Consider the following 14503-nt stretch of genomic DNA (forward strand, 5'->3'; position numbering starts at 1 on the left):
TTGGTATTAAAATTCTGTTGATGGTTCTACCACACTACTTACTGGGTCCAAAGATTCACCCACCAGCAAGAACATTGATTCATGTGAAGGATAAAAATGCTACATCAATATTAGTGGCATATTTCTAAAATACATGTATACAAACATATATAACTTCATTGCATGATTACTTAAAATCGTTGCAAACAATACACTGAAGTAAAACAAAGAGAAATCAGAAGAAATGTATATGGGAAATGCACAACCCACAGAGCTTTCCATCGTAACAAATCATATCCTGCCTATGTGTAGAACAGTATGACATGCATACTTTCAGTACAAATAATCTACTGACAATAAACAAGGTACTATTAAGATATGTCCTACTGTCAGGAGCTAACATTGCAATATTGGCCAAAATATTCTACATTTCATCATAACAGAACAATTTCTGCCTATATATCAACATTTAAAGTACATACCATCATTACAAATCATCCACTTCCAAAACTTTCAACAAGCTATCTTAGTGCGGCATTAACAGGAAATATTTAAAAAAGATAAAAAAACAAAAGTGGAATACCAGAAAGTGCATATCATCACTACAAATCATCCTCTTATATGAAGATAATCTAGTGAGTGCACTACTATTGAGCGCTATCATTTACTTGACGTATTGCATAGCATGGAGAACATCTGGCTCTATGCTGTGCATGCATTACTATTGAGGGCTATAATTTATTTGAGGTATTGCATAGCATGGAGAACATCTGCCAAGGTCAAAGCCGGTGGAACCTTCAAAGTTAAAACCTTTGCATATATTTTCACAGCTTTAGGATGAAAAAGTGCAAATTAAAATGATAAAAAATGAGCAGTATCGCAGTGTGGTACAATCATATGTGAAGTGCAATTTATAGCAAATAGTCTAATTTAGATTAAAACTTCTGGGTGAACGTGGAGCATTCATTCCGTTTTGCTTGCAGCAGAGAGATAAACTTCCCAAATTTGGCCAGTTCAACTGGCTCCTTTAGGACGAACCCCAGTGATCTGGCCTCATTACAGATTCTTATACAATGGGAAGGAAAAGTGGTCTTAATAAAGTGTGTTGTCCATTCATCAGTGGCGGGCAGCAGCATGATAGATGGTTAAATGTCTCTGTTTTGTATCTAGAAAGCCTACAACTTTTTATTTTGGAGAGAGAGTGACATTTTTAGGTTCAGCTCCTTGACCTTCAGGCCAAAGAGTCTTGCGACTGCAAACTGTGTCACACAGGCTTTCTTGATTGTGCAGGCCAAATATGGATGAGGTGCCAAGTGCTGTGATTCGTTCATATAAGATACCGCCACCACTTCTTGCGCAGGGGTGTTACTTAGTTTTTTCATGTCACTTCCGTGTTTTTATCTGCCTTTTCAGCACAGACTTGATGAGATATGTGACTGTGCCAGTTTGATCAGTTCCGCTTGATTAATTTGAAGGGCAGTTGATGCTGTGGTTAGGTATTGCAACCAGGGATTCACTTTTGTTTCAAAGATAGGATGGAGAGCTGATTTCAGAGTGTTAGGTGAAGCCATAATTATCCTGTGGTAGTATTTTTGGAAGGTACCCATATGAGCCCAGTTATGGCCTCCAGGCTAAATTCTAGCCTTATCAGATGACTCCTTATGTATTGTGGTAACTTGAACACTCTTTTATAAGATTTAACTTGGAGTTTCTTGGTCAGTGTGGTGAATTGCCCTGGACAGGCTTTGTGGCAATAGTGTAAGGCTGGAAGATTTGAGGATTTGAAGAATTAGTCTTGCAGAGGGACTTTCTGTGAGATTGTTTAGCTGGCCTATTCTAGTTATTATGAATTCTGCCTTTAACTTCAGATGATGTATATGGACTTTGGGCTTTCCTTTCGCCAATAACCACATGCCCAGATAGTTATACACGTCTGTGTTGCTAATGGTGAGTGGCCCTATTTTCCAGCAGGAATGTTGATATTTAAGTGACACGCCAAGGATTATTACTTTAGTCTGGGAAGCATTCACCTTCATTTTATTTGCCATGTTATAAGCATGCAGGGCAGTTAATGCTTTTTGTAAACCGATTTTTAAATGGTCCAGCAGCACAATATATAGTAACTAGGTAATTTTAAGATTCCCAATTTTTTGTGGGATCAGGTTTGCATGTCTTAGCGCCTGGGACATATCTGCTGTATAAAGGTTAGGTAAAAGGTGTGCTAACACACTTCCTTGCTTTATCCTGTAGGTAGTGGGGATCTCCTTACTGATGGCAGAGCTCAGCAGCGTAACCCTTACCGAAGTGAATGTGTAAAGTAACATTATTGCCCTTAATAACTTGCTTGGGATTCCCCAGATTTGGAGTTTATTCCATAACGAGTTCATGTCCACTGCATCAAAGGCTGCAGAATAATCCACAAAGCAAGCAAAGAGTGGAGGTCACTTCTTAGCAGCAGCCTCATGAATCAGAAAAGAGAGGGCCATGATGGTATCTGTGGTCTCAGATTTCGCCCTGAAACCAGTTTGACAGAGGGGGACTGTCCCCGTGACCTCCGCCCAGCTTTGTAATTCTTTCAGAAGAACTGAGGTGAATCCCTTTGCTTCGATAACCAATAGGGCAATAATTTGGTAATTAGCTGGATCTTTCCAGTCCCCTTTTTTATACATTGGGTGTGATATGGAGCCTCTCCAATTAGGTGGCACTTCCTGAGACTCTAGGCAGGAGCAATAAAGGGCAGAGAGAATTGGTGACCAAAGCTCCAGATCTTCCTTGAAGATGTGTGCTGTAATGCCATTAGGGCCGGGGCCCCAGACGATCTCATGCTGCACAAAATGATGGAACTTTCTCCCGGAGAGGGGGCATGTCCTGGATCCAGGTGAGTATCATACTTGCCAGCTTTGTCCCTTGGTTGTTCTAGAGGGAGTAGGTCGGCTGCATATAGATTTCTTTTACAAGTTTTATACAGGAGTCTTCATTTATCACATTGGTTCAAAAGTCTCCCTGGCCCATCTGGTTTTTAAAGTACCTCCATAGGTCACCATGATTATATTTTCTTATCAGGGAGTAAATATGGACAGACTCCCTTTCCGCTTGCTTATGTTTTAAGGACTAGATCAACTGCTTGAGCTGTTTAGCATAAGCTCATAACTTAGGGCTAGCTCAATTTTTGTTGAAGAGTTCCTAGTTTTGCCCTATAATGGTCGCAGCCTGCCAAATCTTTTCCTACTTTCCATTATGGGATGCTGAGGAAGGTCTTTTACATGGCTCCGTTGTGGGGCAGTGGAGGATTATAAAATGTTCTTGGTGATGTCTGGCCAATTGATTCGAAGGGTTTCATCATCATTGACAGCAGAATGGAGCCATTGGACATCTTCCAAGAGTTGTATATCTTGCATACAATCGCCCCCATTTTGTTTGCCTGATTGTCTGTAGACCTTCATCCCCCGCAAGGCTCCTATAAATTTTTAAGTTTCCAAATGCCTTGGTTTCACCTCAAGATTTGGGAGGTGATCACGGGCATTTATTTGTAGGATTTCAAAGGACACCAGACAGTTAATCACTTCCTCTGAGGCAAAGATGTAGTCCACTGTACTCTTAACATAAAAAGGTTTTGGAAACATCTGTGCAGGGGAACTTATTTCTAAGAAAAAAAGGCCATGTTTACTGAGCAGATATTGAAGTTGTTGGGCCATCAGGTATACCGATAGTGGACGTCTGCCCTTGTTCCTAAGAGTCTGAGGTTGATGTCCCAGCAGATTATGGTATTGAAGCCAACATGGTCACAGAGTACTCTGTCCAGGGTTTCTACCAATTGTGACATCCTTTCTGCCCTAATTTGTCTAAAAAAATTGAAGTAGAGATTAACTATAAGGGATTTTAGCCTATGGCCTTTTGATGTTGAGGTTTCCAACCTTAATACTTTCAGCATTGGATCTTGGGTAGAAACCTTGCAGACTTTAAAATCTAAGTTGACATTTAAATATATCGAAAGGCCACCAGAAGTCTGCCTGAAGATGTTTCTTTTTGTTGCAAATTGTTGTATATCGTGGAATCTGGGAATTACCAGAGGGTAAGTTAACCAAGTTTCTTGAAGACATAGTATATCAGCATTCCTCAGGACCTATTGAGCTGCATCACGTTTCAGAAGTTTCATCAAGCCCGCCACATTCCAAGAGACAACTGACAGATGGTGTTCAGTCGTCCATGCCTCATTATCGTTCCTAGGACTATTGATGAGTATTACTACAAGAGGTAGCGGGGCTCCAGTTTGTACTGATTTCATTTCCAGGGTCAAGGGACACCTTTCTGATGCAATTCATTGGGGTTGAGTAAGTACAAGATATGGCGAGATTATTGTACGACCCCATTGCCTTGAGGTGACCTAACCCTTTTAAAATACTATGAGTGCAAAATTTTTGGTGTAGGATTTCACTTGATTTTTTTTAGGGGAATAGGATATTTAGGCTGGCCAGTCATCTCTGCCATTATGTCCCATTCCCCCATTCATCGAGAGTGGCTTGTTTATCAAAATCTTTTAGAAATTGGGTATCTAGTTTGCATAGATATTCACCTTTGTCCAAATAGTGACCACAATCCTAGTCAGGGCAAGTCACACACAATCCAAATTATTCTGTGCCCTTCCTCTGGTAGCTTGGCGCTGAGCAGTCAGGCTTAACTTAGAAGGCAATGTGTAAAGTATTTGTGCAATAAACCATGCAATAACACAGTGAAAACACCACAAAAATAAACCACACACGTTTAGAAAAATATAAGATATTTATCTGATGAAAGGTCAAAACGATGAAGATTGAGATATCACTTTTGCAAGATTAAAAAGAGTCCTAAATCTTAGAAATCAACAGTTGTCTCTTGTTTGCACAAAGTACCTGATTTGCATCAAAAATTACCGAGCACGGAGACAGCAGAGGAGGAGATGTGTAAAAATAAATAAGGTGTGTGTCAGATTTTCTGGTGTGGCACAGACATTATGTCATTTCTTTCCACGCTGCAAGGGGCTTTGTGTCAATTTCTTGCATGCAGTCTTGGTTCCTTACTGCGATGCAGGGATTTTTGGATGCCCAGGGTCGATGCAGAGAAAAATCCTGGGCATGCAGGAAGAAGTCACAGGTGTTGCGTTGATCCAGTAGGCGATGCGGCACATTTTTTGTTGCATGGCAGGCGCTTTGATGATTCTTCAATCAGGAAGTCGGGCTGCGTTGTTCTGGCTTGGCTGTGCGGTGATCCGGTAGGGCCGTGCGCTGAATTTCCTGTTGCAGCGCATGCTGTGCATTTATCTTCGCTCGGAAAGTCGGGCTGCATCGTTCCAGTTCTGCTGTGCTGCAATTTTCTCAATGCAGGGCAGGCTGTGTGTCTATTACGGCAAGCTGTGCATCGCTTTTGGGGGCACAGGGAGTTTCCTTGAAGAGATTCATTATTTTTGGCCCTGAGACTTCAGAAAACAACAGGAGGCAAGCCCAATCCAAGCCCTGGGAGAGCACTTCTCAGCAAAGTCAAAGGCCAGCAAGGCAGCAGGGTAACAGAAAGCAGCAGCCCAGGTGAATCCTTTGGCCATCCAGGCAGTTACTCTTGACAGGTTGCAGGATCTGTTCCAGAAGTGTCTAATTTGGTGGGGTCAGGGACCCAGTTTATATTCCCAAAATGCCTTTGAAGTGGGGAGACTTCAAAGAGTGATTTTGAAGCACACAAGGTCCCCTTTCACTACAGGTTTGTCTGCCCGGGTCCCAGTAGAGAGTTAGGCATTCCATTGTGTGAGGGCAGGCCACTAGCCTTTGAAATGAACTTCTCAGGCCCCTCTACCCTTCCAGCCCAGGAACACTCATTCAGTATGCAGATAAGTGCAGGTGTGGCTGAGTATCCTGTATTTGTGGTTGTCTGGGTGAAATGCACTAGGAAGCCGTCAACCAGCCCAGCCCAGACGTTGATTAGAGACAGGCTGCAAGGCACAGATGGATTTTAAGTGTAGATAAATGCTCACTTCCTAAAAGTAGCATTTCTGAAATAGTAATATAAAATCCAACATTACCAATAAGCAGGATTTTCTGTTACCATTCTGGCCTTTTTACTCCTTTTTGTTCAGAATCTACCATTCAAACAGTATAGGAGGGTAGCCCTAATGCTAGCCTATGAAAGGAGCAGGTCGCACAGTAGTGGAAAACAGATTTGGGGGTTTTCTACCACCAGGACATATAAAACACATAGCAATATGCCCTGTATTTTGGCTACAGAGCACCCTGCCCTATGAGTTACATAGTGCCTACCTTAGATGTGTCTTATGTATAGAAAAATGAGAGTTTAAGGCTTGGCAAGCATTTTTAAATCTCAAGTTGAAGTGGCAGTGAAACTGCACACACTTGCAATGGCAGGCCTGAGACATGGTTAAGGGGCTACTTATGTGGGTGGCACAACCAGTGCTGCCAGCCCACTGGTAGCATTTAATTTACAGGCCCTGGGAATATGTAGTGGACTTTACTAGGGACTTAGAAGTAAATTAAATATTGAGGTGGGTGTGAGGCAATGTTACCATGTTTTAAGGGAGAGAGCAAATGCACTTTAGCACTGGTTAGCAGTGCGCAAAGTCCTAAAGCCAGCAAAAATGAGGTCAGAAAAAGAGAAGGAGAAAGGCACAAGATTTAGGGGGGACCCTGCAGAGAGGCAATTTCCAACAATATCCGTTCGGCAAGCGCTGAGGTGCTTAAGGTCAATATAGTTGATTCACAGTGATTACTGTATTCAGGTAAAGCCTTAAATGCTAATCTCAACATTTCATCTGAATTTATGTTGATCACCCTAGTAGTGCCTTAAATAACCGTAACAGGTTTGAACGATATCAAATATCATGGTTGCCTTCTGCGCGGTATTGAGGTGTAAGGACTAACTTGGCAGAGGATGTGCTGTTCTTCAGAGCATTTGTTCCTTCCTGGTTATTTTCTGCAATGACTTTTGATTTTCCCAGTTTAAGTCCAGCTTTTTCACTTTGTTCTCTGCCTTTTTTAACCTCTTTTTGGCTCTCTTCAATAGCGCCTTTGACCAGTATGAATCTCTATTGTTTGCAAAGTCATTAGAAGCGTCTGTATTTCTCTTCATCTCTGTCTCCCTTTGGGGCAGAGTAGAAGATTGTTGTGGATTGGTCTTGGTCTCTATTTGCACATTCTCCCTAACATTTGAGAAGTTCAGCGTGTTGTCCGACTGAGGCAGAGGGGCTGAGGGTGCAATACGTGTTGGAGATAATTGTGCTTCAAGGATTGATGTATGATTTAATGCACTTACTGAAGTCTGATTTACTAATTTGGCTTGCACCGGTGGCCTGGCGGAGCCTGAGCTTTGCAGGGATCATTTGCATTATGCGATCATGGTAGTAAATATCTCTGGCAAAGATGATAGTTTGTCCACTATTGGCATGCAGGCACATGCAGGTATGATTCTGGATGCTTTAGTGCTAATGCCTATCCCTCTTTGTTCCAGGGCTGTAAACTTCGCTTCTAGTTTATTATTGGTTTGGCTGGTGCATGTCTGAGGTCCAATTGCATCTCTAGCTCATCTGACTGCCTAGTGAGGGCATTTATTGTGGCAGTCAGGGTTGTATTAATGGCAGTAGATCACTCTGGTCTGCATCCATTTGAAGTAGTGTAGAAACTGCCCTTTTCTGACAACTTGATAAATCCATCTGACTAAGATTGTAGGGTGAGTAGTGCTGGGCTTCAAAAGAGTCACTGTACTTTCTTGCGCTACTGAGACCACCTGTCTGCCTTCCGCAGCAGCAAAGGGGTTGTGCTTGAGAGCCAGAGGCCCTAATGGTTCCGCACTGAGATGAAAACATACTCTTTCCAATGGCGGACTTCTTTTCAGTGGATGAGGTGCTGTGTGAGTTGTGGCTGCGCAGACCCTGTGCTCCTGTTTATATAAAGCCAGCGGGAAAGCTGAGGGGTTTGTGAGACTGGTCGAGATGACATTTCTCCTACCATATTCAATCCCTTCCTCATAATTTATGTGATTTGGAACTGCTGTTGTTGTGTTATCTATTTTACTGTTTGGTGATATTTCTATAATTGTGTCATCCTTTGGCTGGACTGACCCATTATGTGCCACGTCCAAGAGGTTTGCTTAGTGTTGCTTAACAGATTTCTTGGCACATAGGGTGACCCCAGGGGAGCTGGCCTGAAAGTGCTGCTGGTGGTTTTGATGCTCTCTTAAAGAAGTCCAGAACTGCTCTTTATGTTGTTCTTTTAGCTGACTTGCCCTGTTATTTTGTTACTTTAACACTGTTCCTGTTTGGGTGGCTATCTTTCTAAATCTTTGTGCCAAACTATAGTGTCTCTTTGGCGGGCCCTTTAAGCCGCTCATTGTAATGCAGTCTCAAGTTGTTAGGCGGCCGCAATGGCCGGGGCATCCAGGACTGCAGAAAGGCGGACTGTGAGTCCCTCTGTGGCTGCTTTCCATGACTTTTCCTGAGGAGCTTTTGATAATGTTCTCGATAGCCCTAAATTAGAGGCCCGTCTGGCCATGAGACACCTTGGCAATAGTTTAAATCGGCTGCGGAAAGACAGTAAGCTAGATATTTTCCAGGTATGCGAATTTGGTGCTTTTAATGGGGCTGAGCGCTGTCTTGTGCTGTTCTTGGTGGCCTTACATAATTTAGACATTGCTTGTGTCGGGCCCAGAGTTTGGAGGCAAGTGTCCATCGATAGAGATGTGTTTGAGGCTGAGAAACGCAGTAGAGGCAATGTTGAAAACATTGCAGGCATCTGTGTCAATGTCTGTGTCACTAAAGTAAGTGAAGATAATCAAGGTGAGTGAAATGGGCAGAGTAGACTAACCAACTGCAGTTAGTAGTTGCATTTAAATTTAAATCTTCAAAATTATCATACAGATGGCAGAGCAAGCAGGGCCTAAGCAAGATCTGGGTGGAAGAGTGCTAAACGCTCAGGGGGTTGAGGTTAAGGATTTGAAGCGAGGTTCTCCAGACCCCTGCGAGCCGCACCCAGCACTAGCTGGGCCGTTTCTGCAAGGTTCTGGGGCACACTTTTGGTGGCAGCTGACTAACGCCACCTCGTTCTGCCCTTCCCAGTCCTCCCTTGGCCTTCCCCCAATGATCTTTATTAATATCGGTAGGCAGTCAGTCTGACACCTCCACTCACCTCCCCTCTCCTTGGGGGCACTGGGATAGAGGTAAAGGGTAGAGGTAGGGGAGGGGAGGGCTATGGTGATGCAGTGGGTGGCACCATGCTCACTCTCTCACTCCTCGGATCTGTAGTCTGGGTCCGAGTGCCAATTGGCGAGTGCTCTGGTCCCCACGGCTCTCTGCAAGCTATTTACACGCTGTACTCGGTGCCCCTAGCTGTTACAGCATCTGGGACCCCTGTCAGAAGCCCCGGGGACACTCTGAGGTTTACACACCACACACTGCCCGCCGCTGTGGCCATACCCCTTGTTGCATCTCATGTCACCTCACTTGCCTCCTCTCCACCATCGACTCACTCTCAATATACATTTGTTGAAAGTAGCTCAGTTGCTTTAGCATACTGGTACCTCGTAGTAAAATAGTAGTTATTTTCTAAAGCTCAGTGTCTATTTTAGCTAATGTATAATGGCTTTTGTGTGCTTTCCGTGTAAATGTTGCTCATTTGGCTAACACACATTCACCATGTTAAAAACCATTCAGCAGAAATTGTAACTTTGTTTTTGTTACTAAGTTTTCCCCACTTTAAACTTTGTTGTCTTTTTTCTGCAGAATGGGCTACCTTTGCTTTAGGCCCTGGACATGGTATTCAGCTAAAATCTGGTCGCTTGGTGGTCCCTGCCTACACCTACCACATTGACTGCACACAGTGCTTTGGAACATTGTGCAAGACAACACCACATTCTTTCACCTTCTATAGTGATGATCACGGCAGGAACTGGAGGTTTGGTGACTTCATACCCAACCTGGAGACGGTAGAATGTCAAGTGGTATCAGTGGATGAAGAAGATGGGACTAATGTTCTATACTGCAACGCCCGCAGCCCCTTGGGTTTCAGAGTCCAGGCACTCAGCACAGATGATGGAGCTGGATTCCAGTCAGGACAGCTGGTGCAGAAGCTTGTTGAGTCCCAAAATGGCTGTCATGGCAGTATTATTGGATTTCCCGCACCTTTTGCCTTCAATAAAACACATTATCAGAATGTTTGGCCTTCTAGTGACCAGAAAATCTCGACACACTATACAGAACTGGAAGGACTGTTTAATGTTCGCTACAATGGCCAAAATAAGTATCCTGAGTGTCGGTCGACTTCAATACTGTGCAACCAGCTTTCGAAAAACCAGGAGAAGCAGACAAGTGCTGTAGACGAATGTATATGCAGTCTATGTGCTAAAGTGTTTAAAGATACTACCTGTATAAATGTTGAAGAATCAGAAAGCTCTGGTGAGAATATTGTTGGGGGCAGTACCACTCTGGTCACAACTCATGAAGACAATGTCTTTGAAAATGTCCCTGCTCAAGGCATTTATCCTTGCTCCACTTCTTGCAGACTTCCTTGTAGATTTCAGAATGATAATAAAAAAACAATACCAAGCACTTGGGTCAATACATTGTTTCAAAGTCCAACTTGGGTGCTATATTGTCATCCAACTAGTCCCACATCACGTGTAAACTTGGGGGTCTATCTCAGTACATTTCCCAGAGATTCAGACAGCTGGACTGAGCCCTGGATTATTTATGAAGGTCCCAGTGCCTATTCTGATTTGGCATACATTGAGTTACCATCCACGTTATCACCATCCTTAATGACCCCTGCCATAGCTTTTGCTTGTCTGTTTGAAAATGGTAACAGGAACCCTTATGAGCAAATCTCATTCAGCATTTTCACTCTATTTGAAGTATTGCAGAATATTCCAAGGAAATCTACTTTTGGGATGCCTGGAACCCAACCTGTGAAATGCACAAACAAAGTTCCCCAGGATATCCTCCCAAAAGCCACCTCTAAGGTGATCCATGATGTCTCCCTAAAGTCCACTCCTCTAAGGTCCCAGAGCATGTGTGTCAAATCTGCACCCCAGGAACTCATGAAAATATCCATGGAATCCAACCAGGAAGAATTTCAGGATATTCCTGTGAAATGTACCTCAGGAGCATTCCAAAACAGCCCTGCAAAATCCACTAGCACAGTGAGTCAGACCACTGTTTTGAGAGTTACCTCTCATGTAATTCAGAACACTGCTTGCATTCCTCATAAAACTCCCCCCAAAAACAACTTAAAAGTAATCCAGGTTGTCCCCATGAAAGCATCAGATGAGATAACAAATGACATCAAGAGCAGCTGCACTACTAAACCGAGTAACAGCATCATCCAAGCAAAAACTCCATCTTTCAAAAAAACACATATATGGAATGCAAGAAGCAGGTGCCTCTTGTCCTAAGTTGCTAGGTTAGGACTAATTTTGTCAGCTTATGTGAAAAGTAAGAAAATAGATAGCTACAGAAGAAGAGATGGATGGGTGGTTTCAGTTCTTGTCTACAGCTCCCTCTAAAGTTATTAGCACATATGCAATTCTTCCTGCAACTCAAACGCAGGCCCTCATTGTGAGTGGCCTATTGGTACAGTTTTGGGCAGAAATGTGTCTGCCCAAAATGGCATTATCATTCCCACGATAATCAGACAGGTGCTAGCTAATACCACATCTTTTTTCTACAACAAATCCTCCAGGTGAACCCTGGGTGACATTGTCCTGGAAAAGTGCCCAGATTTCTGGGTCCACATATGAAGATGGGTGCAATAGCATTGATGTCTGAATGCTATCCCCATTCCATACAGATCTTCAGGAGATCCATTTTTGATCACTCAGTAATAACATAACCCTGTATTACAGATGTCCACATTATCCATAATTAGAGGAGGGAGTATAACAGTGAGAACAAAACCACTCGTAATGAAGGTGTACAAGAGCTAGTTGGTAGCTGTGCTTCAGCACAACCACTATGAGTCTGAAATTAGTTAAAAAAATCATAAACCCCTTCGTAAATGAACAGTCCAAAAGTTATGAAAATTGTGTTTAGTATTCTGGATAGCATTGTAGTGTTCCCTGTAGGTCAGTGTACCTCTCACAAATGAGCACAGCCAGCATATCCCAGGAAGTTGTCCTATTGAATAGTAGTCTGTTCACTTCTTAGGACTCTATATGCAGAAGTTTAGTTTTACTAGCAGAAGGCAATGGATGGCTGCTGTTCAGACACTTTAGCCCTCACTTCATTCTGTTTCCCCCTTAATTCTGTTTATGAAAATGTTGTATAATAGGGTATTTTTGATGGGAAAAACAAAAGTACCAAGATGGTAAAGTACCGTCCTCTAGAAACAAAGACAGGTCTAATTCTGACCTAAAAAAGGACCTCCTTTAATCCAAAGGATACCATGTTTTACCACCTATTTATGGTACAGACACTGACCTTGATGGCACTGCGAAAAATAGCTTATTTTATTGTAGCACACTGTATTCAGATTCATAATCAATGATTACCTGTCTTCACAAATTTTACACAAATATATGGTATAAAAATACCCCCTGCCATATAGTAGACAGATTATGTGAGTCACCAAGGGGTTTGGCGCCCAAATAGAGTAACAAGGCTAAAGGTTGCGTTCCTTCAGAAGCTAATGGAACCCTGAAATCATTTGCAATACCCTTTTAACATACAGCAAATTGCATTTTATTTCTTATAATACATGATCATACCTCACCGTTCCCACACACAAGCCACTTAAATGCGTGGGCCTTGTTCCTTCATATTGAAGAGAAAATATGGTGGCAGAAATGAAAAATGAAAGCAAAATGTAAAATGTGAAATTAAACACACACAAAAGCAGATGGTAATGTGTTGCAAAAAGATATTAAAATCAGAATTAGTCAGCTTACAAAAACTGTAAGTCAGAATGAGTAGTAAAATGCAAAGAGATGCTTTGTATCCTGTAATAATAAAATATAGGGTGGAAAAATAAACATGTTGTCGTAAATATTTTCATTTTTCATTTTTTGAAAACAGTTCACAAGAACGAAGAGCCAATATCAGTTTTTGTTGTTTAAACTACAGCAGTATTGATTCTCCGTGAACTACCTTTTACTATGACTAAAGGCTCTTACTGCACACATTACTATGTAGTCAGCCTTGGTTTGAGACTGTGAACTTCACAGTGGCTGCTGGATGGAAAATGTTCAGCTCATGGCAGCCAATCCAATGGTCAGCTCAGATCCGTCCTTATCATCATCATTTTGACCAAAGTCAAAATAATATTTACATGAATATAAAACATGAAAATAAAAATGTTAGGCTCATCTCATTTTGTATTATTATTATATATAAAAACAAGACTCACACAAAGTGCTGTGACAGAGAAAACGTGAATTAAGAAAACATCTCAAGTCAATGTATATAGTGCAAAACTTTCACAGACCTACTTTCTGATTTCAAAAGGGAACTTGATGGTACTTCAGTCCATTCTTTAAGTACATCACAATTGCAAAGCAGACATATGGGCAAGATAAAGTTAGTAAATTTACAAAAACAATATTCTCAACAGGGGCGTAGCTTAGTCAGTGAGGATTGGGGGTGTTAGTCTGAAATTGTCAGACAAGCAATGAGGAGTACCCAAGTAAAAGGGATAGGGCAGGCTTGCCTACCGACAATGATATTCAACAGGGTTAGAGGCCTTAGGCAGATATACTAATAATCCATTTGATAAAAGGGGGTTGCAATTTGCCCCCCAACTTTTATCGAATGCATTTGTATTTTGCAAACCAACCTATGTAATGAATTTGTTCACAAAACATAGAGTCATAATAGGTTGCAATTCGACCTACCTTATTAACATTATTGAGGCAGGTCACAAATTGTGACCCACTACAATTTGTTGCCATCACATGGATGGTGGTATGCTGGGATATGCAGGCCACCATGTCTGTAACTGCTTTTAAATGCAGCCCATTTTCCTTCAAGGAAAATGGGACTTGTTTAAAAAAAAATATCGAAAAACTTTACAACCATTTTTTCAAGAGTAGGCAGTGGTCAATAGGACTACTACTTATTAATGTTTTTGTTAGCATTCAAAAAGAAGAAGAGGTCCCTTGGAAGCCCCTTCACATTTGCAAATGGGCTACTGCTACCTTTGAGGTGTCAGTAAAATATGATTGTTTTGGGACTAAATTTCAGTCACAAAAAAAATCCATATCATGAGTATTCTGTAACACCGCCTTCCAAATATACATTCGCTACTGTTTCCTAAACCTATTTAAAATTTAATGATTCAAAAAACATTTTCCAAATTCTTAAATGGTCTTGGTACATTTGAAAATGATTTTAGCGTTTGCAAACCCTTTGATTTACTGAATGAGAATTTTGCAAATACTAAAACCCTCTGTACATCTGGCCATTAGTTTTCAGTTACTTGGAAAAGTAAGGCCAGCCAGCTTAGGGCTGCTGTGCGATAGTCTGGACTATACTATGTTGTCCAATCTACTTTAGTTCGACCACAGT

The 14503-nt window shown here is 41.9% G+C and overlaps 1 protein-coding gene across 1 annotated transcript in view; it reads left to right on the forward strand.

Moving 5' to 3' along the window:
* The window catches only part of NEU4 (neuraminidase 4), a 229866-nt gene extending 216951 nt beyond the window's left edge, over positions 1-12915 (forward strand). The window contains exon 6 of the mRNA XM_069213615.1: positions 9731-12915. Within this exon, the coding sequence (XP_069069716.1) occupies positions 9731-11397 (1667 nt within the window). The 3' untranslated portion in view covers positions 11398-12915. The remainder of the gene's footprint in view (positions 1-9730) is intronic.
* The last annotated feature ends 1588 nt before the right edge of the window (positions 12916-14503 follow it).

This window comes from Pleurodeles waltl, chromosome 11 (assembly GCF_031143425.1).
Source record: "Pleurodeles waltl isolate 20211129_DDA chromosome 11, aPleWal1.hap1.20221129, whole genome shotgun sequence".
In the NCBI taxonomy this organism is placed as follows: Eukaryota; Metazoa; Chordata; class Amphibia; order Caudata; family Salamandridae; genus Pleurodeles; species Pleurodeles waltl.